Below are 18,971 nucleotides of genomic sequence, written 5' to 3'. Positions count from 1 at the left end.
AACATAGGGATAGGTCAGCACCCCATCCTCATTTCGGGGTAGAATAGATCTTCAGCAACCCATGCTTGCCGTAAAAGGCGACTAACGGGATCAGGTGGTGAGGCTTGCTGACTTGGTTGATGCATGTCATCCTATCCCAATTGCTTTGATCGATGCTCATGTCGTCAATCACTGGATTGTCTGGTCCAGAATGGCTTATTTATAGACCGCCATCATATAGCTGGAATATCGCTGAGTGCGGCGTAAAACAACAAACCAACCATCCTCAATAGTAATCTCTTACAGGCAAGGGGGGACTTATAACCTTGGTTTGCTCATAAACTTTTGTTTCATATCATGTTCTTGTGAAGAAATTACAAATGTTGCAGTGCCGTCTTCATCCTGTTTGACAGAATTGGAAACACGAGGCAAGATTTAAGTGTTTATTCTTTACGTTGAGGAATTAACTAGATGGAGAATTATCTGCAAGTCTACATCAATATCAAAATGCAAAATGATCCATTATAATATTTCACAATGTCAGGAATGGGAGTGTAAAGAACGGTATCTCAATAACAATTACAGACGAATCACAATGATCATCAAATATCACAAACGTAGTCAATTAAAACCTTCGTTTCCATGGGCACCACTCTCCACAGCATTCATACCGGAACAGTAGGCTGCAGCAATACAGGGAAACTGGGGACTATATCTGACTGAGGACACAATACCACAGTGATACATACTCCTGATAATGACTGACATTAACAGCAAACATACTATTGGAATACCGAATAGTTGGTTGCCAGCCAAAACTGAACAATAGCTAGAACTAACAACAGGTAACATGGAAAGGAAATAACGGACAATGTGAAAATGAGCTGGAAACAGTTTAAGAATTTATTACCATCTCACCATGCACAAAACTTTGCATCATATCATGAGTCATGTATCAGTGCATCTGGGAGTCGTTCCACCTCAGGAAATATTGACACATTACCATTTAACCAACAGTTTCATGTAACACAGTTGAATCCATGCAGAACGAGGAAAATGGCCAAAGACTATTATCAGCAAGATTTCAGTACTGTTTCTATACATATGACCCACTTGCAACCGAGCTAATCCGCCATCTGTACCTAGAGTTACAAGGGCTAACACTTGGTGATATAGTTTATGGACAATGTCTCAAAGATCCAGTGTGCAAGAGAGCTGAGCCACTGCATGTAGAAGTATGTGATTCTAAACCTGGGTACAAGGCCCAAAAATAGAGTGCCTGCACTTGGCACACCCAACAGGAACATTTCACAACATGTACATGCGATATGTAAAGAATCAACTCGGCCAACCCAAAATACCTTTCTAGTTTTACATATTTACATGGTCGATATGCCATGAGAAAGGAGAAGAACAAACAAAACTAAACATGTTGTCTAGTTCATTGCATGTTTATACTACCTGAAGTGTGTTTCACAAAAATATGAACAAAAAGATCCTTAAAAACACATTTTCACTCCTATATTATTTTTTCTAAAAATTTAGATGAGCCAGGACTGTACAACAAGAATATGATTTAGTACGGCCTTGCCATGTAAAAACAAAAGCTGAGTCAAAAGATTTCTACTAATGCCAATTAATCACTGTCACGTTTGTTTTGCCATATCAGCAGTTTCATTTTTTGTGCCGAGCAAGACAACAAATTCAAGAAAAGACGTGACTTGGCAATATAAAATGTATTGACTCACACTATGGCAAAGTGTGTACTTGTTTACTGTAGTCTACAATCTCAACGCAACTAATCTATCTACACACAAAACAGTCACCTGTGACAGGCAGCAATGAATGTCCTGATCAATAAATTATACAGCAATATGGAAATGTAGATTATATACAAAGTTTCACAGAATCATACAAATAAACACAATAACCTGATCAGCAATAACCATCTGACACGACCCTCCTTGGAAATGTTTCTGTTCGTGACAACAAAGTCTCGTGTTGAGACAATCTTGGGTTTTATCCAAGAGGACAAAAATGTTCAAGACAAACAAGGGTGCACATGGGACCTCATAACTGAACAGATTTGATTAAACTAAAGTGAGAATGTAGGTTTAATGCTGTGAGCAAAATAGAAGCCATACTTACAGTACGAGCACCAAGCATTTGCGTCTCATATTGCAACTGGTAGGGAATCAAACTCATTTTTTTGAGTTACACCCAACCATTAAAGTTAAAAGATGATAGGGCCACCGAAGAAACCTAGTAACATACAGAAAATCAAACTAATTCTGCAGACTATAAATCAGTAAATGTTGCAAACATGCCATCACATGGATCTTGCGTTGCAGCAGTTCATCCTGATATCATTAAGTAACACCCCCTACACCCCAAACAGATGATCCCCTTGCACACCCTTATGTGAAGCTGTGTGCTAGACATTGGCTATAGGTCTACGATGACACCTAACCTATGTAACAATAATAGTTCTCTATGCTGGGCTATATTGCATGATCAGGGTGCCACCACGGCCATGTTTCTTCACTCAGAGCAGATCAGGTTCTGCTGATATTGATTTCTTGACCCGGAGGAGCATGGTGGTCAGCCATTGGTCGAGGCGGGAAATACTGTCAAACTCCTGAAGAGACTGGGTAAATGCATCCACATTCTCCTCCTCGCACGCCTTCAACAGCGACTGCAAGCAGGAAAGTTACATTGGAATAGATGATTACCATATCTACATTATCTGCGTGGCTGACTAATACCCCCAACCCGCCTAGTGTGTCAGTAGTTTCAAATTGAATAATGGATAGGGTTACGGTTTGAAAAATTCATAAAAAAATGGAAAATTAATAAAATCAATTTTTTTCTTTTGACTGCACCCCTCTATATGACACAGATTATATGTACTAAGTTTGAGATGAATCCACTGAACAGTTAAAGAGAAATCGCCCGGGCAAAGTTTTCGGATGGACGGACAGACGGAAGGACGGACGGAACCTTGGTATAACTATATACCCCCAACCTTTTATCAGAGTTATCGTTTACGGGAAGAAATATTATCGATTATCGATATGAAAATTGTGTCATCGATAATATCTTAAATGAATTATTGTGATGAATAAATTTTAGATTCACCAAAACAGCCATGTTATTGTCCATCATGTCAATTGCCAAAGACGGAAAGCAACTGTTTCTGGTATCTTAAATGTCCACAAAGGCATCCATGCATAAATGTGTTACTGCTCACCAGTGGAGTGAAATATGTTGTTTTCTTTCAGACGTTTTTTTTTATATTCGCTCAAAGTTACTTCTCCGATATTTATCGATAATTAGTAAACAACTATCTATCTCTATGATCTGTATCAATAGCAAGTCCCAGATTTTAGTGTTGTTAGGGTCTGGGGCAGAGGTTTTTGATAGACTAATATACTAAAAATAATTACCCTCCTGAATTTCTTGTCCTATTTTTGGATGTCCCTCCCTATGTCCTTGTACATTTTTTCATGACCCTCCCGAAAAGACAAAATGCAAAAGCACTTTATATTTTATCATAAAATGACGATCTTTTTCATGACCCTCTCCAAATACATGTATTTTTTTTTTATGACCCTCCCCTAGAGAGTCATATTGTTGGTGACCCTTCCCTGATTCCTTCTGACCCCTAAAATATATGACTAGTCCCTTATATGGCCTGTGATAAGCTGCTTTATTAGACCAGTAGACTGAACAGTTATTTACAAGAATCTGGCTTCTGACTAGTGCCGCAATCATAAATAGATATATATTATGATATATAGCTCCAATCCCTACAGGTCAACTATTTCTATTTCTTATTGTACTATCAATTGATTCTAAAAATAGTAACTGAAGGAAAACTAACTAGAACAGCATCAATTTTATTTCCCTAAATACAAACCTTTCTTTAATATCCAATGAAAGAGTGAGTGAGTGAGTTGGATTTTAACGCCACTCTTAACAGTATTCCAGTTACATCACGGCGTGTCAGCTTAATGTGGGAGGAAAGCCCGAAGTGATGCAGGTCTAAGACGTTTACCACTTCGGTGAAACCCACGAGCACGGGTATGGTGCTAACAAACCTAGAAACATAATCGGGGCGAACCGGGATTTGAACCCACAATCATAGGTTTCTGGCGTGCCCAAGGGACGCAACTCTGCACAGCGAATCGCGGCGCCTTAGACGACTGGGCCACCTTTGGCCCCCGGACCTAATGAAAATAGACAGACCATACTGTTATCGGAAGTGATAAACCAGAACTGCCCACACATTTATTTGTCCTATCTCACAAGCTGAATAGATGAGGCAATCACTAAACAGATAGCTCACTGGGCCACTCGTGCCCCCTCCAATGAAAGAAGTATTTTGGACACTAATTCCGATTCCGTAGTTAACTAGCTTTATAACCAAGGGTGATATCAGAAACATCAAACTAGCAGTTAGGAAAAGAATTATTTTGTCTCACTGTCATTTGTACACCCCATACAGTCTGTAAACCCAAACTATTAAGCATGGCCAGCCAGAAACAAACATGTAAGCCATTCTCCTACCTTAACAAGTTTACACTCCCTTGATTCAGAGAAGGCTGGAAACATGTCCTCGTACTTCTGAATACATATCTGGGCATTGACCTGGTCCAGACACATGTGACACACCGCTGCACGGAAGAAGTGGTCTTTGGCGCTGTACTTCAACAAAGAGTTGTCCATTGCCGAGATGCCAACCTGTAACCATGACAACACAATGGCATCAGTACCACAGAGAGGTGCTACACTATTGTTTCCTGAGATCTTGGTACAGATATTGTCATATGCTTTTAACCAAATTAAGTTGCAATGATCAATTAATTGGATCTACAAGGAAGTGATATATAATGTCGTTAGTCGGCTATATAACAGCTGGGGAGACGGAGCGTGAATCTCACAACCTACCTGTTCATAAATCTCCACAGCTTTTTCATAATTTTCTAATTGAGCTGAAAACTGTGCAACCTTCAATAGGCATTTGTTGGCGGAACTGAAAGACAAACAGACACTTTGATAATAACGGGGAAACAGGTTAAACTGTTCTTTATTTTGATACTTTCTTACTCCTGTTACATTAGATTTAAAACTTGCTTAAGAAAAATATACATTTCAGGTATAAACTGCATATCATGCATACCCGGTATATAGCAGAAGAAAAATTACATGTAAAAAAATATTGTTGCTGTGTCGTTATCAATATATATGGATAATTAAGGTTTTGATGACAAATGACAACAGCATTCTATTTGAGGTGGCCATGTTACCTGTTAGACTCTTCTCCCTTGTAGTAGTCAGCAGCCTGCTCATAGTTGGCGATGGCCTGCCACAGAAACACAACGCTCAGACTCACAACATCAGCGGATGAAGCAGTTCAAGTCATCATAGAATACTTTCTGGGCTTGTATATGTTACAGTCCATGTGTAAAATGACTGAAATTTTCACTTAGGCAATTTACAAAACGCTAAATTATTTCAGTCATTTGACAATTATTTTTCCGTCAGATTGACTAAAAGTCATTAATAAGTTCAAATGGCCTAAAACATCACAATAGACTTATAATCATGATTATGATAGGATTAAAAAAATTATTTTTTTTAAATATACATTGACTTTCGTTTTCTGTTAAGCCTATCACTTCCATCACTGGGTGATGAAATAGAGCATAAAATGTTTGGAATTTCGTTATCATAAATATAATGAATAAAAAAATGATGAATGAAATATTGTGGAGTTTTGTAAATAAAGTTATTAATAAGTTCAAAAGGCCTAAGACATCACAATAGACTTATAATCATGATTATGATAGGATTAAAAAATTATTTAAAAAAAATATACATTGACTTTCGTTTTCTGTTAAGCCTATCACTCCCATCACTGGGTGATGAAATAGAGCATAAAATGTTTGGAATTTCGTTATCATAATATAATGAATAAAAAAATGATGACTGAAATGTTGTGGAGTTTTGTATATAACCAAAGAGAAAATTTTCATCATTTTACACGCTGACTGTAACATTTGCACTAGGTTCCTCCATCATATAGAGAATATATACATGGTCGCTATGAAGTGTCATCTGTACTGTTAACCAACTAATCAAGCCACGATGATCATTTGGTTGCAGCTCAGACCAGTGAGCACTCAGCTTACATAACTCACACAGCACTGTTCTCAGGATGTACTCAACAAGTGCTATGGCCGCCTTGTGGCCGCCTTTAAACACATGGCTTTAGTGTCAAGATAGGGTTCGCACAAAGGTCACAACTGAAGTTAACATCGTTATTTCCTCAGCTGATTATAAATAGACACGTGTCACTGCCACGCCGCATAGAGGATATGTATTCATAGGTGAAGGAGCAACATACCAGTATAGCCTTGCTCCAAGGCTGTACTGAGTGATAAGTCCATGGATGTTTTATAATTCTATCTTAAGGATAGGCAAGCCTAGATAAGCGCACAGTTCATCTAAGGACGCCATTATCTTATAGAGGCAATTTGCTCTTATTATTAATATAATCTAGAAATTATGACTTAAACTAATAAATTTTGCCTTAGAGACTTGTGCAAGCCTAACCACTGTAGAGCAAACAAAGGTATGAAGTACTGACAGTAGTTAGTGCACACCACAAAATAATAATTATCAGTAGAAGAAATACGTTTCTTCTGCTGACGTCACTTCCTGTTGGTGCATTTTGTTCTATTTCTTTTGATTCTATAATGTATAGTTTATAGACTTTCTGGTGACGTTGTATTACGGAAATAAAGGCTATAACTATTATTTTAGTTTTGTGGTGTGTTGATAACGTAGGTTTCAGTAACAACAAGTTCAAGTATACTATGGAACCATGTTGTGTTGTTAGTGCGAACATCTATCTATAGTAGGGCTGCAACGAATACACTATGAGGTGAATATGATTCATATCATGAATATAGGGTAACGAATATGAATATTAATTCACAAATACAATAACAAGTCAGCAGCTGATGTATTATTTGTTATATTCAGTGAAACAATAACATAAATTATATGACATGGTTTGTTAACTATTAATATATTATACATTTATATACTGCACTTATCCAGGTACTAGTATCTGCTCAAATGCGACAATGACCAGTGACCACAATACTGTCAAATTAAATATTATATGAGTGTTATCTTTGAAGAAATCTATGCATATATGTTCTTATGGATATTTTTAGGTACAGGATATGTGAATGCAAATGATTGCATATTCATAAATATTCGATTCTAGTGGCCATGAATAACGAATTCAATTCATGAATGATTACGGTTCGATTCACCGACCACGCGAATGAATCGTAACAGCCCTAATCTATAGTGACAGTTAACCATCAACTTAGAGTTACTCTATGACTAAAGTTGACACCTTTCTTTCCAATTCTCATGTTATTGTAGAATCACAACCACCAGTCACAGCGAACTACATGAAGACACATGTCTTGTGAATTATTCGGGCTAATGCTGAAATGTGAGCTATGACAAATCAATTGATACTTTTAACACGACCCAATATTGAATTCAAAGAAAAAGATCCATTTATCAACTCACTTGTTCAATATCGACTAGTTCAGTTTCATAGATCTCTGCAATGGTGATGTGGTGTTTGGCTGCAATCGTAAACCTCCCCTGCAAACAGACAGTGACTGTAGCAGGTCAAAGCATTAAAGATTATTGTAATTACCATACACATGATAAATGTTACATGAAAATAAATGCTAACCGATTTTGTTCCCATTCATGTATCATAGTGATTATGTGAGTTGGGTTTAACACCGCTTTTAAAAGTACTCCAGTTATATCATGACATGTCAGCTTGATGTGGGAGGAAGGCCTGAAGTGTTGCAGGTCTTACATATTTACCCCACAAGCATGGGTATGGTGCTGACAAACCTAGAAACATAATAGTGGCAAACCAGGATTCAAACCAGTAATCATAGATGACTGGGTTACCAATGCCTCCCCCTTAAAGTATTTAAAAAAATTAGAATTTTTCTTTCCATTCTATCATTTATCCAAATATGTAATGGTGTTGACAAACCTAGAAACATAATCATGGAGAACCGGAATTCGAACCAGTAATCATAGACGACTGGGTCACCAATACTCCATCCCCCCACCCCCACTGAATCATTTATCCAAAATATACTATTCAAAACAAGTCAAACATGTTAAAGAATGCCCAGTGTTTTTAGGAGAGATTGGGATTGTTTTTAGACAATGAATCAACAAGATGAATAATCAACTTAATAAATAAGAGGTGATGGATTTACTTCTTTTATTGTTTCAAAGCAATGTTTTGGTACAGATGCTAGTACCTTTAGCAAACAGGTTGATGAATGAGCATCTGTACTGAAATACGATATAACAAGTTGACATCCATCTTCATTGTTACTACAGCTTCTAAAATGCCTTTTAATGACTTAAAACATTTAACATTTGACTCTTTTAAAAAAATGAGGTGCTTAACAATGATTAAATAATGTAAAATAGACAACTCTGTTGAATGTGTTGAATAGCTGTCAGAATATCAGATAAAAAATTTGTTTGTTGATTAATGCCGCACAAAGCAATATTCCAGGTATATATCTGGACCAGACAATCCAGTGATTGACATCATGAGCATCGATCACCCCAATTGGGATACAATGACATTCATCAATCAAGTCATCAAGCCTGACCACCCGATTCCATTAGTCGCCTCTTACGACAAGCACAGGTCACTAAAGGTCAATTCTAAACCAGATCTTCACAGGTGACAACCTTGAGAAAAAAAAAGAGTGAACCTAGAATGCACTAGCATTTATATTTATTCCACCTCAAGGTAAAACATACATGATCAGCACGACCAGTACGTACAGTAGGTGAAACTGTGAAACTATGGGCCAAAGGAAAAAACAGTGAGTAAGCTTATACCAACACAGTTCCCATGGCAACATATTCAGATACTGTAGTTTCTTGAAGAACGAAGCAAAAATCAAATGTCTATCAAAACCCTGCAGCTGCAGCTGACATTGTGATAAAAAAACTTGTGACAACTTTTTGCCTAGTTTCCATGGTTACGTTATTGTGTTGACTTTGTATTGATCAAAGAGTGCAATAACAACCCATAACATGTACATCACTACATGGATCAGGGGTTGATTTAACAACAAACTTATATGTAGCCTGCAGTTACCATGGTAACTGGCCCTTTTCCAAACTGGCCTACAACAAAATGTCGGAGGCCGCAAAGTGGCTAATCCTGAGGTCACTATACCACCTAGCAGTGTTCTGAACATTCTAAAACTCCCCGCCCTGAAACGACTTTTCCTACACTCTGAGAATAAATCTTGGCTTCCATTTGCTTCATATCGTGCTGATTTATGAGCAAATATAGATATTATTGCACACAACATTACAGATTAGCAGTTGGCTGTCATTCTACCGAGAGGATCGACATATATCTTTCTTTGAGTGAACCATTCACATGACCTCATCCCCCCTAAGATTTTCTCATCGAAGTAACAAATTCCAGAGCAGTGTCCAATTAAAAAAATTAAACATGCATGGAGAAGGGGTGAAATTTTTACTAGCCGGACCGGCCATCTACTTTACGTTTTAGCAAGCCCTTTGTAATTTGCACTGGCCACAGGCCAAAGGGCCAACAGTTTAATCGACCCCTGTGAATCAATCATAAGAAACGTACATAAAAGGTTAGTGCTAACTAGATCCAGACCATTATCCACATCATGAATATTCCACACTGAGTAAGCCAAAGCATGTCACATGTTCCATGAATTACGACATATTTATTCCACACAGGATTCCATAACCATAATCACTGTTATCACACAATAAACATACATTCCATCCCACAAAACATCAAATAACTGTCAAGTGTTGCCATGGTAACTGCCATGGTAACATTTTCACGAATGTCTACATGACATTCTACTGGCTTCATCACTCACCATATCTGTGTAGATTGTTACTGCTTGATGTAAACTTTTGATTGCCTCTGAAAGAAAAAAATATTTTACAGTTGTCATATTGTAAGTAAAATCAAGTTGACTGTTCCAATGACATAATTAGTGTGAAAAAATGTGTCAGTATACACATGGTATAATTTATGTTAAACTAGAGCAGAAATATAATGCCTCCACGTTGGACAGTATTTCGGTTAAATCCCAATATCATTTAAATCAAACCTTAATTCTCGCTACCACTAAACACAGACCTGAGGACACCCTATTGCGGGTCACGTCAGAATGACCATTTATCCTACCAATCACAGCATGGCTTACCGGATCAAGAAAGTGACAGTCAGAAAATGTTTTCCAATCATGCAACCTTGAAAAATTTAACACAGAGTATTCAGAATGCCAGTTAGTGGCTCTACCACTGAAGCCATACAATCTAGGCCATCTATTAGCCATTCTGATTGGCCAATGTCGACTTCTTGTCTGTCATTCAATTGGTCAGGGAGGGAAGCCATAAGTGATGCAGGTGTTAGGTGTTCACCACTTTGGTGAGTGAGTGTGTATAGTTACACCACCTTCAGCAATATTCTTATCACGACAGGGGACACCAGAAATGGGCATCACATATTGTACCATGGGAAATCAAGCCGAGGCTTTCAGGGTGACGAGCAAATGCTTTAACCACTGGGCTAACAAACTGTCCCCACTTTTGTACAGATAATATGGTACTGACAAATCAAGAAACATAATCGGGTGAATATGCGATTCAAACCCATGATCATAGGGTTCTGGCAAGATGGCAACTTACTTGGCCACCCGTGCACTAACAGTGACACTAACATTGGTAGGAGTCTGGTATATTTCCTTAAGGCCCAGTAAAATAAAATAAATGCTGGTCCAGTGGACTTGTGTTATTTGGGAGTAAAAGTTTGCATGTATTTTAAATCAGCAATGGATTGACTCTAAACTCTAAGCACCACCAGCAGCCTTACAACCCTGCATGGTAGTGGTTACCTTCTTGACTGGTTTCACAATCTAATTTCACTTGTTGTATGAACATGATAAGCATCTGAGATTAAAAACCTTTCTTGGTCAGAGGCCCAACAAGACCAGAACACTTTTCCATGTGCTGGTCCTTTGGACCACTGACAAATTATGGTCAGTGTCAAACAGTGACCAAGAACCAGAAACACATTATATAATGAGGTCATTAGCCTCAATCATACCAATATTATGGACATACATTAAAAGTAACTTTCAGAACTCACAGTTGAGGCCAAATGTTGTCTTTTTCATCTGAATATTGAATTTCAGGCAGATAGTACTATGAGAGATGGCTGAAACGTTTTGAGCCACACTGTGATGGACTGTGTTGATTGTTTTTCAACATAATCCCCTCCGCGGTCCACATACTTCTGCCAAAGAATACCTAGACTTGCACAAGTGTCTTGGCAATAATTATGTTTAAATCAAGTTCTACATTATGTAAATAATAACAAGTTGTCCCTATAAGAGACTGGAGGCCTTAGTACTGTCCACATACCTAGAATTGCCTATTAGGAGGATAGAATTACTACACATCCATGGACTTTTCTTTCATTGCAGCCTTGGAGCAAGGCTAAATGACACATTGTCTGCATGGATGACTGTTGGCACTCATCCTTTCAGTTGGAGATACTTGATGACAGGATTCTACCCACTTTTGTCCATATTCATCAACAGAGAATACCTCATCACCTTGATGCCTGCAGAAATATGCTGCCTGGTTGTGTAATTGGTTCAAATGCTGCACGTAAGCACGTGTACTTAATACATGCCAACTGATATCCTTCAATATTAGGCTCAGAACTTTTCAGCCAACCCAGCATGCAGGTCATTTAGTGTACTGTAATATGCATCCACAGTGTTTTCATTAGGGGTGAAACAACACAGCAAGGTCAAGATACGATACATATCACGATATATAGGTCACGATACAATATGACTTATGTCAAATCACGTGGAAACTTATGGACAAGAAATATTTCTGAGCAGCTTCAAAAGGTAAAGCTAGCTGTAGACACATGTTCGTATCGGCTATTTATAGTAGTGAATGTGAAGCCCTAAATACAACACATTTCGCGATATTTACCTGACAAAATTTTTGGGTGTTATTATACCAGTAGTAAGTAAATTCATTCAGCAAGTGTTTCGTCTTGTATCGATACAGAAAATTATGTATCATGTATTGTATCGTGACATGAAAACCCACAATGCACCGGTGTACCAATGTATCGTTTCAGCCCTAGTGTTGACTGTATGTATTCGATGTGTCTTCTCACCATTAGGATCCCCTTTCCTGTAACAGTTTCCTGCGTCTACATAATGTGTGGCAGCTTCATGTTTGCTGCCGAGTTCTATCTGTAGTTGGCCTGCTCGGCAAAATGATTCACCAGCAGCTGAAACAAACATAAGACATCTTTTTTTACTGAGAGAATCTTGGCAAAGTGCCCCTGTACCCTGTACCTGCTGTACACGGAGCAAAATACCCTGGACACCAGTTATCAGAATCAGTTATGCTGGTCTGGACTGAATCTGTGAAACGCCATGGATCATGTGTGACGCCCTGTCAAGTGAGTGAGTGAGTGAGTGAGTATGGTTTCACGCCGCTTTTAGCAATATTCCAGCAATATCACGGCGGGGGACACCACAAATGGGCTTCACACATTGTACCCATGTCAGGAATCGAACCCGGGTCTTCGGCGTGACAAGCGAACGCTTTAACCACTAGGCTACCCATGGGGAGTGAGCAATAAGTCTACTTCAGTTCAACCTTAGATATTACTTATTTGGATCACAAACCTTCCTGCTCAAATTCTTTAAGAAAGTGTCAATGAGATGGCAAAATATTTTTCTTAGCTGTATGCCAAACAAATAGATCTGAAACTGATAGTATTCCATTCTAATGGGAACCTGGTCTACAGTTCTTGCAAGCGTTGATTACCATATTCACTGTATAAAATGCCCTGCTCCAACACATGACAGTCTGTATTTTGTTGTGTATATTACACATTTCTTTTTACAGAAAACAGCAACGCAGAAGGGGCAGATTGGTATCTGCCTAGTAACTATTATCAAAATTGTTTCACCAAAGTTGAACTAAGTTTGTTCAGTGTTAATTTAAGTCCTGGCTTCCAGTTGTCCATCACTATCACCTATCAGCACCAATTAACTGTTAGCTTCCCTTCCCTTGTTAAGTTTCCACCTTTGTTTATAAATTGTTATCGTATTGCATTTGTTGTTCTTCCAGGTACATACATACTGATGATGGATTACTGTAAGTATATATACTCAGAAACGTTGTGTTCCTCATGATAAACATGATAAAGAAGTTGACATCCATAAATTCTCTTCCTCATCACTTCTAAATGTCATTCAACCACTTAAGTGTGCTAACTACCACTTGATCTCTGAAACTAAATTTTACTTGCTCTGTATGGTCATAACAAGCGCCCCATTTGTCAACATAATGCAACTGGGACAAAGTCCAGCATAACAGTCGCATAAACTGTCAACTATCATTTCCTGACAAGATACAGTGTAGATTCTGTCTACCGCAATCCTATGATAATCAATGTCTGGCATGTATACTATAAACATGATAAATGACACACTTATGAAAGATGCAATATAAACATAATACATGAAGGATCATAGAAAAAGATGAGATCATTGAAGCTTCAAACAGGGATATCAGCAACACTTAGTGTTGTAATGAGTCAGCAGTAGCACTGTAACCACGGTTGCAACCTATCATGGGAATCTGTCGTAATTAATTGGTATTTAGTATAACTATTAAATCGTATTTGACATGTTTGAATCATGCCCAGTGTAACTGCAGCCCTGACGACTGTGTTTTTTATTTCATACGACATTCTACATCGATTATACCTTTCAACAATCTTCTTAACTTTCCAGAATGATCGACTGATTGATTATTTCTTTAGCAATACTACCGGTATTAATCATGAGTATATGTTCTGAAACACCATGAGGAATCAACCAAGATTACCTGCCCACTTCTTGGCCATCTTGAAGGAATTTGCTGCACGCACATACAGTTCTGCTGCTTCTTCTATCTTGCTTGAGCCACTAACAAACAGAGAATGAACAAATGACCACCTCGTCATGACACTGAAACTGATGTCAAGCTAACAATGACCTCTATGATCAAGCCAACATCGTTAAACAAGATGATAATTAACTACTTAACACAATAAACATGATCAAGTCATCAATCTTATTAAGCCTATTACTCACCATCGAATATATACTACTCAATAGAAGTTACAGAACACTGGATATTTTCAAAACATTGGGTGTTCATTAACTTCTACTAAGTAGTACATTATATGTACAGAAACATTTCCTAATGTTATCATCACCAAAGGGAAAGGGAAAGTATGCCATGTATTCAAACATGGGGAATGAACATGATGAAACAGACTTCAATTAAGTCATAAATATCAGAGTAACCCCAAACTCAATCCAGACGAAATTGAAAGAAGTTGTCAATCCAGACACTTTTAAAGACAAAAGTTTGTCCTGAAGTCCTGATTAAAACTAGGTTGGAAAGACCACTGCCAGTCCCACCAACCCCACTAAAACATGAGACCTGTGAAGATTCCGGGGTAGAATAGGCCTTCAGCAACCCATACTTGCCTAAAAGGCGACTAACAGGCGACTAACAGGCTTGCTGACTTGGTTGATACATGTCATCGATCCCAACTGCGTGGTCCAGACGCGATTATTTTACAGACCGCCATCATATAGCTGGAATATTGCTGAGTGCGGCGTTAAACAACAAACAAACAAACTAAAACATGCTTTTTCAATGCAGGGAAATATCATAAAGAGAGACACTTTGCATATGTATTTATTTTTATAGCATTTAATTGAAGTTTGGGGTATATAGTATGACTCTATATTATCACAGGTTCTATATATATATATATATATATATATCCACACCCCTGTTTACTTATGCAAATCTAAGCTCGATATTTCATTGCTTGATCAAATAGAGGACTTGATGTGGTATGTCACGGCTACTCATAAGTATACAGTCTCTGGAATGTTTTTGGAGTGGAATTACCCTTACCTCCATTCAAAATTTAATAGAAAAGAACCAATTTGTTTGGACATTCATAACACATTTTGGACGGTCTTCTCCTTTCTCGTTTATCTCTTTTTCATGTCTCACTTTCATCTCTATCTTATGCTCACCAGTGCCATAGCTAAATTCGATTTCCTTCAGGCTTAGCCAAGATCAGTCAGTAGCAACCTGGATTTGACATATCCCATGGTATCATTTGGATACCCATATGACATTGTATGAGTCAGTGACACCACGTCTATGACAACATGGGTTTTTTTTTTATCTAGCATCACATAATTATCATATTGTGATAAACAAATATGTGACAGTTCTGTTAACAAACACACACTGAAGAAGACATACATATCACGAAAAAACGTGATTGAGTGACAGATGAAGATGTGACGAGGTTCATCGCCTTACCCAAACAAATTTCCCAAGAAACCTTTCGCCCCTTTCTGTTTCTTCTCCGCCTCCTGCATCAACATAATTCCTTTCTGTTCTGCGTCACCCATCTTGTCTGCTCAACTGTGTCAATGTTACCCCTATATTTATCTTAATATATCACAGATTTAATAATGGTCTTTTAGAGGCATAAATACATCGCGAAATTCACGTCACTTCCTTTACTCCCACCACACAGCGCCGTCTATGAAAATGGGAGATAACTCTCTATTTCCGCTTCCGTTGAAGCATTGTAAAATCTCCGAATTCCCTCACGATGGCGTGTCAATCATATAAAGACAGCAGCACCATTTGCAAACAACAGTATATCTTGTCATGAACAATAAATTGTATCAGAGACGAATTAGTGTTTGGGTGTCACTTTATCCACCCTGATTTAGCATTAAACACAACAATTCAAAACAACGAGCACCTGTGTATCTCGTTATTGTGTTCGAAGTTTTCTTCTTTTACGGGCGCATTCGACAGAAGAGTAAGATTGAGTATTTAAGATGGGGCATATTCCTGCATTATCACGACAGGGTATTATACCATGACACTGATATAGGGTATTATACCATACATCTGGAAAGTGCGATCCTGTTGGTTAATCAGAGGTTTCAAATTACAATAACCACCTCTTATTGAAGCAGCTGAAAATGACGGCCGCATCTTCGCGGAAGGTTATTTTGATAGAAATGTATTTCTCTCTCAATCATTGTCGTTAGGCATTCAGAAGATAAAAATACTATGTTTTCAATATAGAGCTAGGTAGCCGAGGATTTAAACGCGCAAAATTGCATTTGGAACTGAATATGCTGCATGAATTAAGTCCTTGGTATCAATTGAATTTTACCTGATTCAGTAATATAACTAAAATATATCATATAATAATATTATTTGATCGTCGAGTTAGTAATATTACTAAACAGACCAGTAATGTGATCGTATAATCGTACTCAATAGGGATTAGTCCACTTTTGTACTTCATTTAGTAAGTCGTATGTCGTCAGACAGTTATAGCGCGTATAACACATTCTGTGAACCTCTTTAGTCGTAAACCTGATTTCATTATGAGCAATATAAAAAATGGGATATGGGAGAAACGTGATCTATATAAACTGCCTGGGAAAAAAGAAATTAAACACATGAAAATTTGATTTGACCCAAAAATTATAATCGTTATCAAAACGTTACTAAGCTGAGTGAGTGAGTGAGTGAGTTGGAATTTACTCCGCTTTTAGCAACATTCCAGCAATATCACGGCGGGCAATATCACACAAGAAATGGGCTTCACAAATTGTACCCATGTGGGGAATCGAACCTGGGCCTTTAGTCTACCCCACCGCCCTACTAAGCTGAAAACAGTCAAACTTAAGGCCCAAACCACAACTACATGTGTGATACTCGTATCAAATACATTGCCATCGAATAACCAATTCTTGTTTGATACCTTCTTTTCCCCCCCTCTGTTTATATACCTACATAAGTTGTGAGGTGAGGTGAAATAGGGTTTAATGTCGCGTCCTAGATTATTGCACTTGTATAGCGAAGTGCATGCCTGCATGCGTATGGCTACTTGTACTAGTCCGGACTGATGCCTATTTTATGTACATTTTTTCATGAGTCAGAAGATTTCTATATTAACATCACCGATATCTTTAACTGAGATTAAATTCGTATCTCTCGGCAAACAACAGCGCGATGGTAAATTTATAATTTAAAATAATTAGTTCGATATATCAAAAGCATATATGGCCTCGATAATAGCATTGGGGCCTCTAAGAGGTCGCCTTCTGCCTGTCCCACTTTGTGTGTGGTAAGGTACATAATCTGTTGGTATTTTAAGTATCAATGAGATTTCTGTTTTTGTATCGATAAGATTTGAATTTTCGTATTGATATAAATTGTTGTTTTAGAAATTGGTTGAACTTCTTTGGCTGCTCTATTTAGAGACGTTCGAGTAGCTGACCATCTTTAAGAAATAGAGTTAGTTAGCCCTTCACTATTGCATCTCTTAGCTTTAGGATATCTACGATATATCGTGTATATCGTGGATGTAACAGCATTTTTTCTTTTCTGAGTGGCAAGGGGAATCTTCCACCTTTACAAAATTGTTACTTTAAAATCTTTTTAATTTAATTTACTTACTTCTAATTGGTTAAATCACCTCATTTAACTGGCCACACCCGTGACGTGTTGTGTTATCACGGCAGGTACTCAGTAGGCCCGCGGAGCTCGTCATTTCTGTTGCGTGAGAACTTGCTCTTAAAACAGATTTGTCGTTTTATACTTTCAGTTCCTTCATCTTACTGGATTTGAATTTGTATTATCACTGTTAAAACGGATCCCGTACGTGAGCGTATCGACTGTCCATGCATTAATTCGTCCATATTTGTTGGGCTTTACAATCGGCGCTGACCACGACACCCCCCCTATCTATAGGCATGCATGAACAGATGCAACTCCTTATGAGGCGCCGTTTTACTATTTATTTCTGATTTTCTACATCCATAATGCATTTACTTATATCACAAAATTAATTAGTGATATCATAAATTTGAATTATGATATCCTAAAATAATTAGTGATATCACAAATTCGACTATTTGATACCATACAATTAAGACGGAATTAAGACGGTTGTTTTCACCCGTATATTCAAGACAAATCAAGCCACGTGAAAAAGCTTCATCGGGTTCACACCCGTTTGTCCGGGTATCCTAGCGACCGAGGGTGGATGTACCCGTAACTTCACCCCATGGTACACCACAACAAAATTTGCAAATTCAAATTGGCGCCGGTGAGTGTCAGCTCGCTAACGTGCTTCGTCATACCCTTGATGAGATAAGCAGTTCTGTCGTACCCACCCTGTCTCAGACACCGCTGTTTGATCACTGGCCTGGCTAACGGCTCGGGTTCGGTGTAAGCTCTTACGGTGGATTTACTCAAGGCATCTCAACACCATCTCCTGCCAGATCAGTTGTCGGCCATGTCATGGGGGAAGGCTTTTTTTGGCAGACGGGACAGCATTAGCATACAGACATTAACGACATCACAGCTTCAGCACAAGAGTAATTCAAACTGACCCTCCGATCCCGAATTGTGAACAAATAGGTTGTGTCCCATCCAAGAAATATGATATTCACTGAACAAAAGATGCATTCAAGTACTAAATGAACAGAACGAGAGACGTGAACTGGTGACTCGAATGCTCCATCGGCTATGTATATTGTAATCTGCAGTTGTCGTCTTTAAAGATTAACACTGAACACTGTGGTAACTTATCCCCATAACGTATTGAGCAGAGATAAGATTTGCATTGTGGTTGCAAAGTTTATCTATATAAATCTCCTTATAGCATACATTGTCATTTTCGTGTA

At 38.1% G+C, this 18,971-nt stretch overlaps 1 protein-coding gene across 1 annotated transcript; it reads right to left on the bottom strand.

The window, feature by feature from the left end:
- Positions 1–275: 275 nt before the first annotated feature.
- Positions 276–15,778, bottom strand: LOC139443166 (alpha-soluble NSF attachment protein-like). Its single transcript, XM_071224125.1, has 9 exons — positions 15,568–15,778; positions 14,059–14,138; positions 12,329–12,445; positions 9,999–10,045; positions 7,597–7,674; positions 5,289–5,344; positions 4,930–5,014; positions 4,549–4,722; positions 276–2,674 (listed from the first exon to the last, which is right to left on the bottom strand). Exons 1-9 carry the CDS (start codon positions 15,657–15,659, stop codon positions 2,525–2,527), a joined length of 879 nt encoding a protein of 292 aa, XP_071080226.1. The 5' UTR covers positions 15,660–15,778; the 3' UTR covers positions 276–2,524.
- Positions 15,779–18,971: the final 3,193 nt, after the last annotated feature.

The sequence above is a fragment of the Haliotis cracherodii genome, unplaced genomic scaffold (genome assembly GCF_022045235.1).
Source record: "Haliotis cracherodii isolate W230 unplaced genomic scaffold, xgHalCrac1.p SCAF_5, whole genome shotgun sequence".
Taxonomy (NCBI): domain Eukaryota; kingdom Metazoa; phylum Mollusca; class Gastropoda; order Lepetellida; family Haliotidae; genus Haliotis; species Haliotis cracherodii.
The sequence above is the reverse complement of the archived record's forward strand: the minus strand, read 5'-3'. Positions and strand labels throughout refer to the sequence as shown.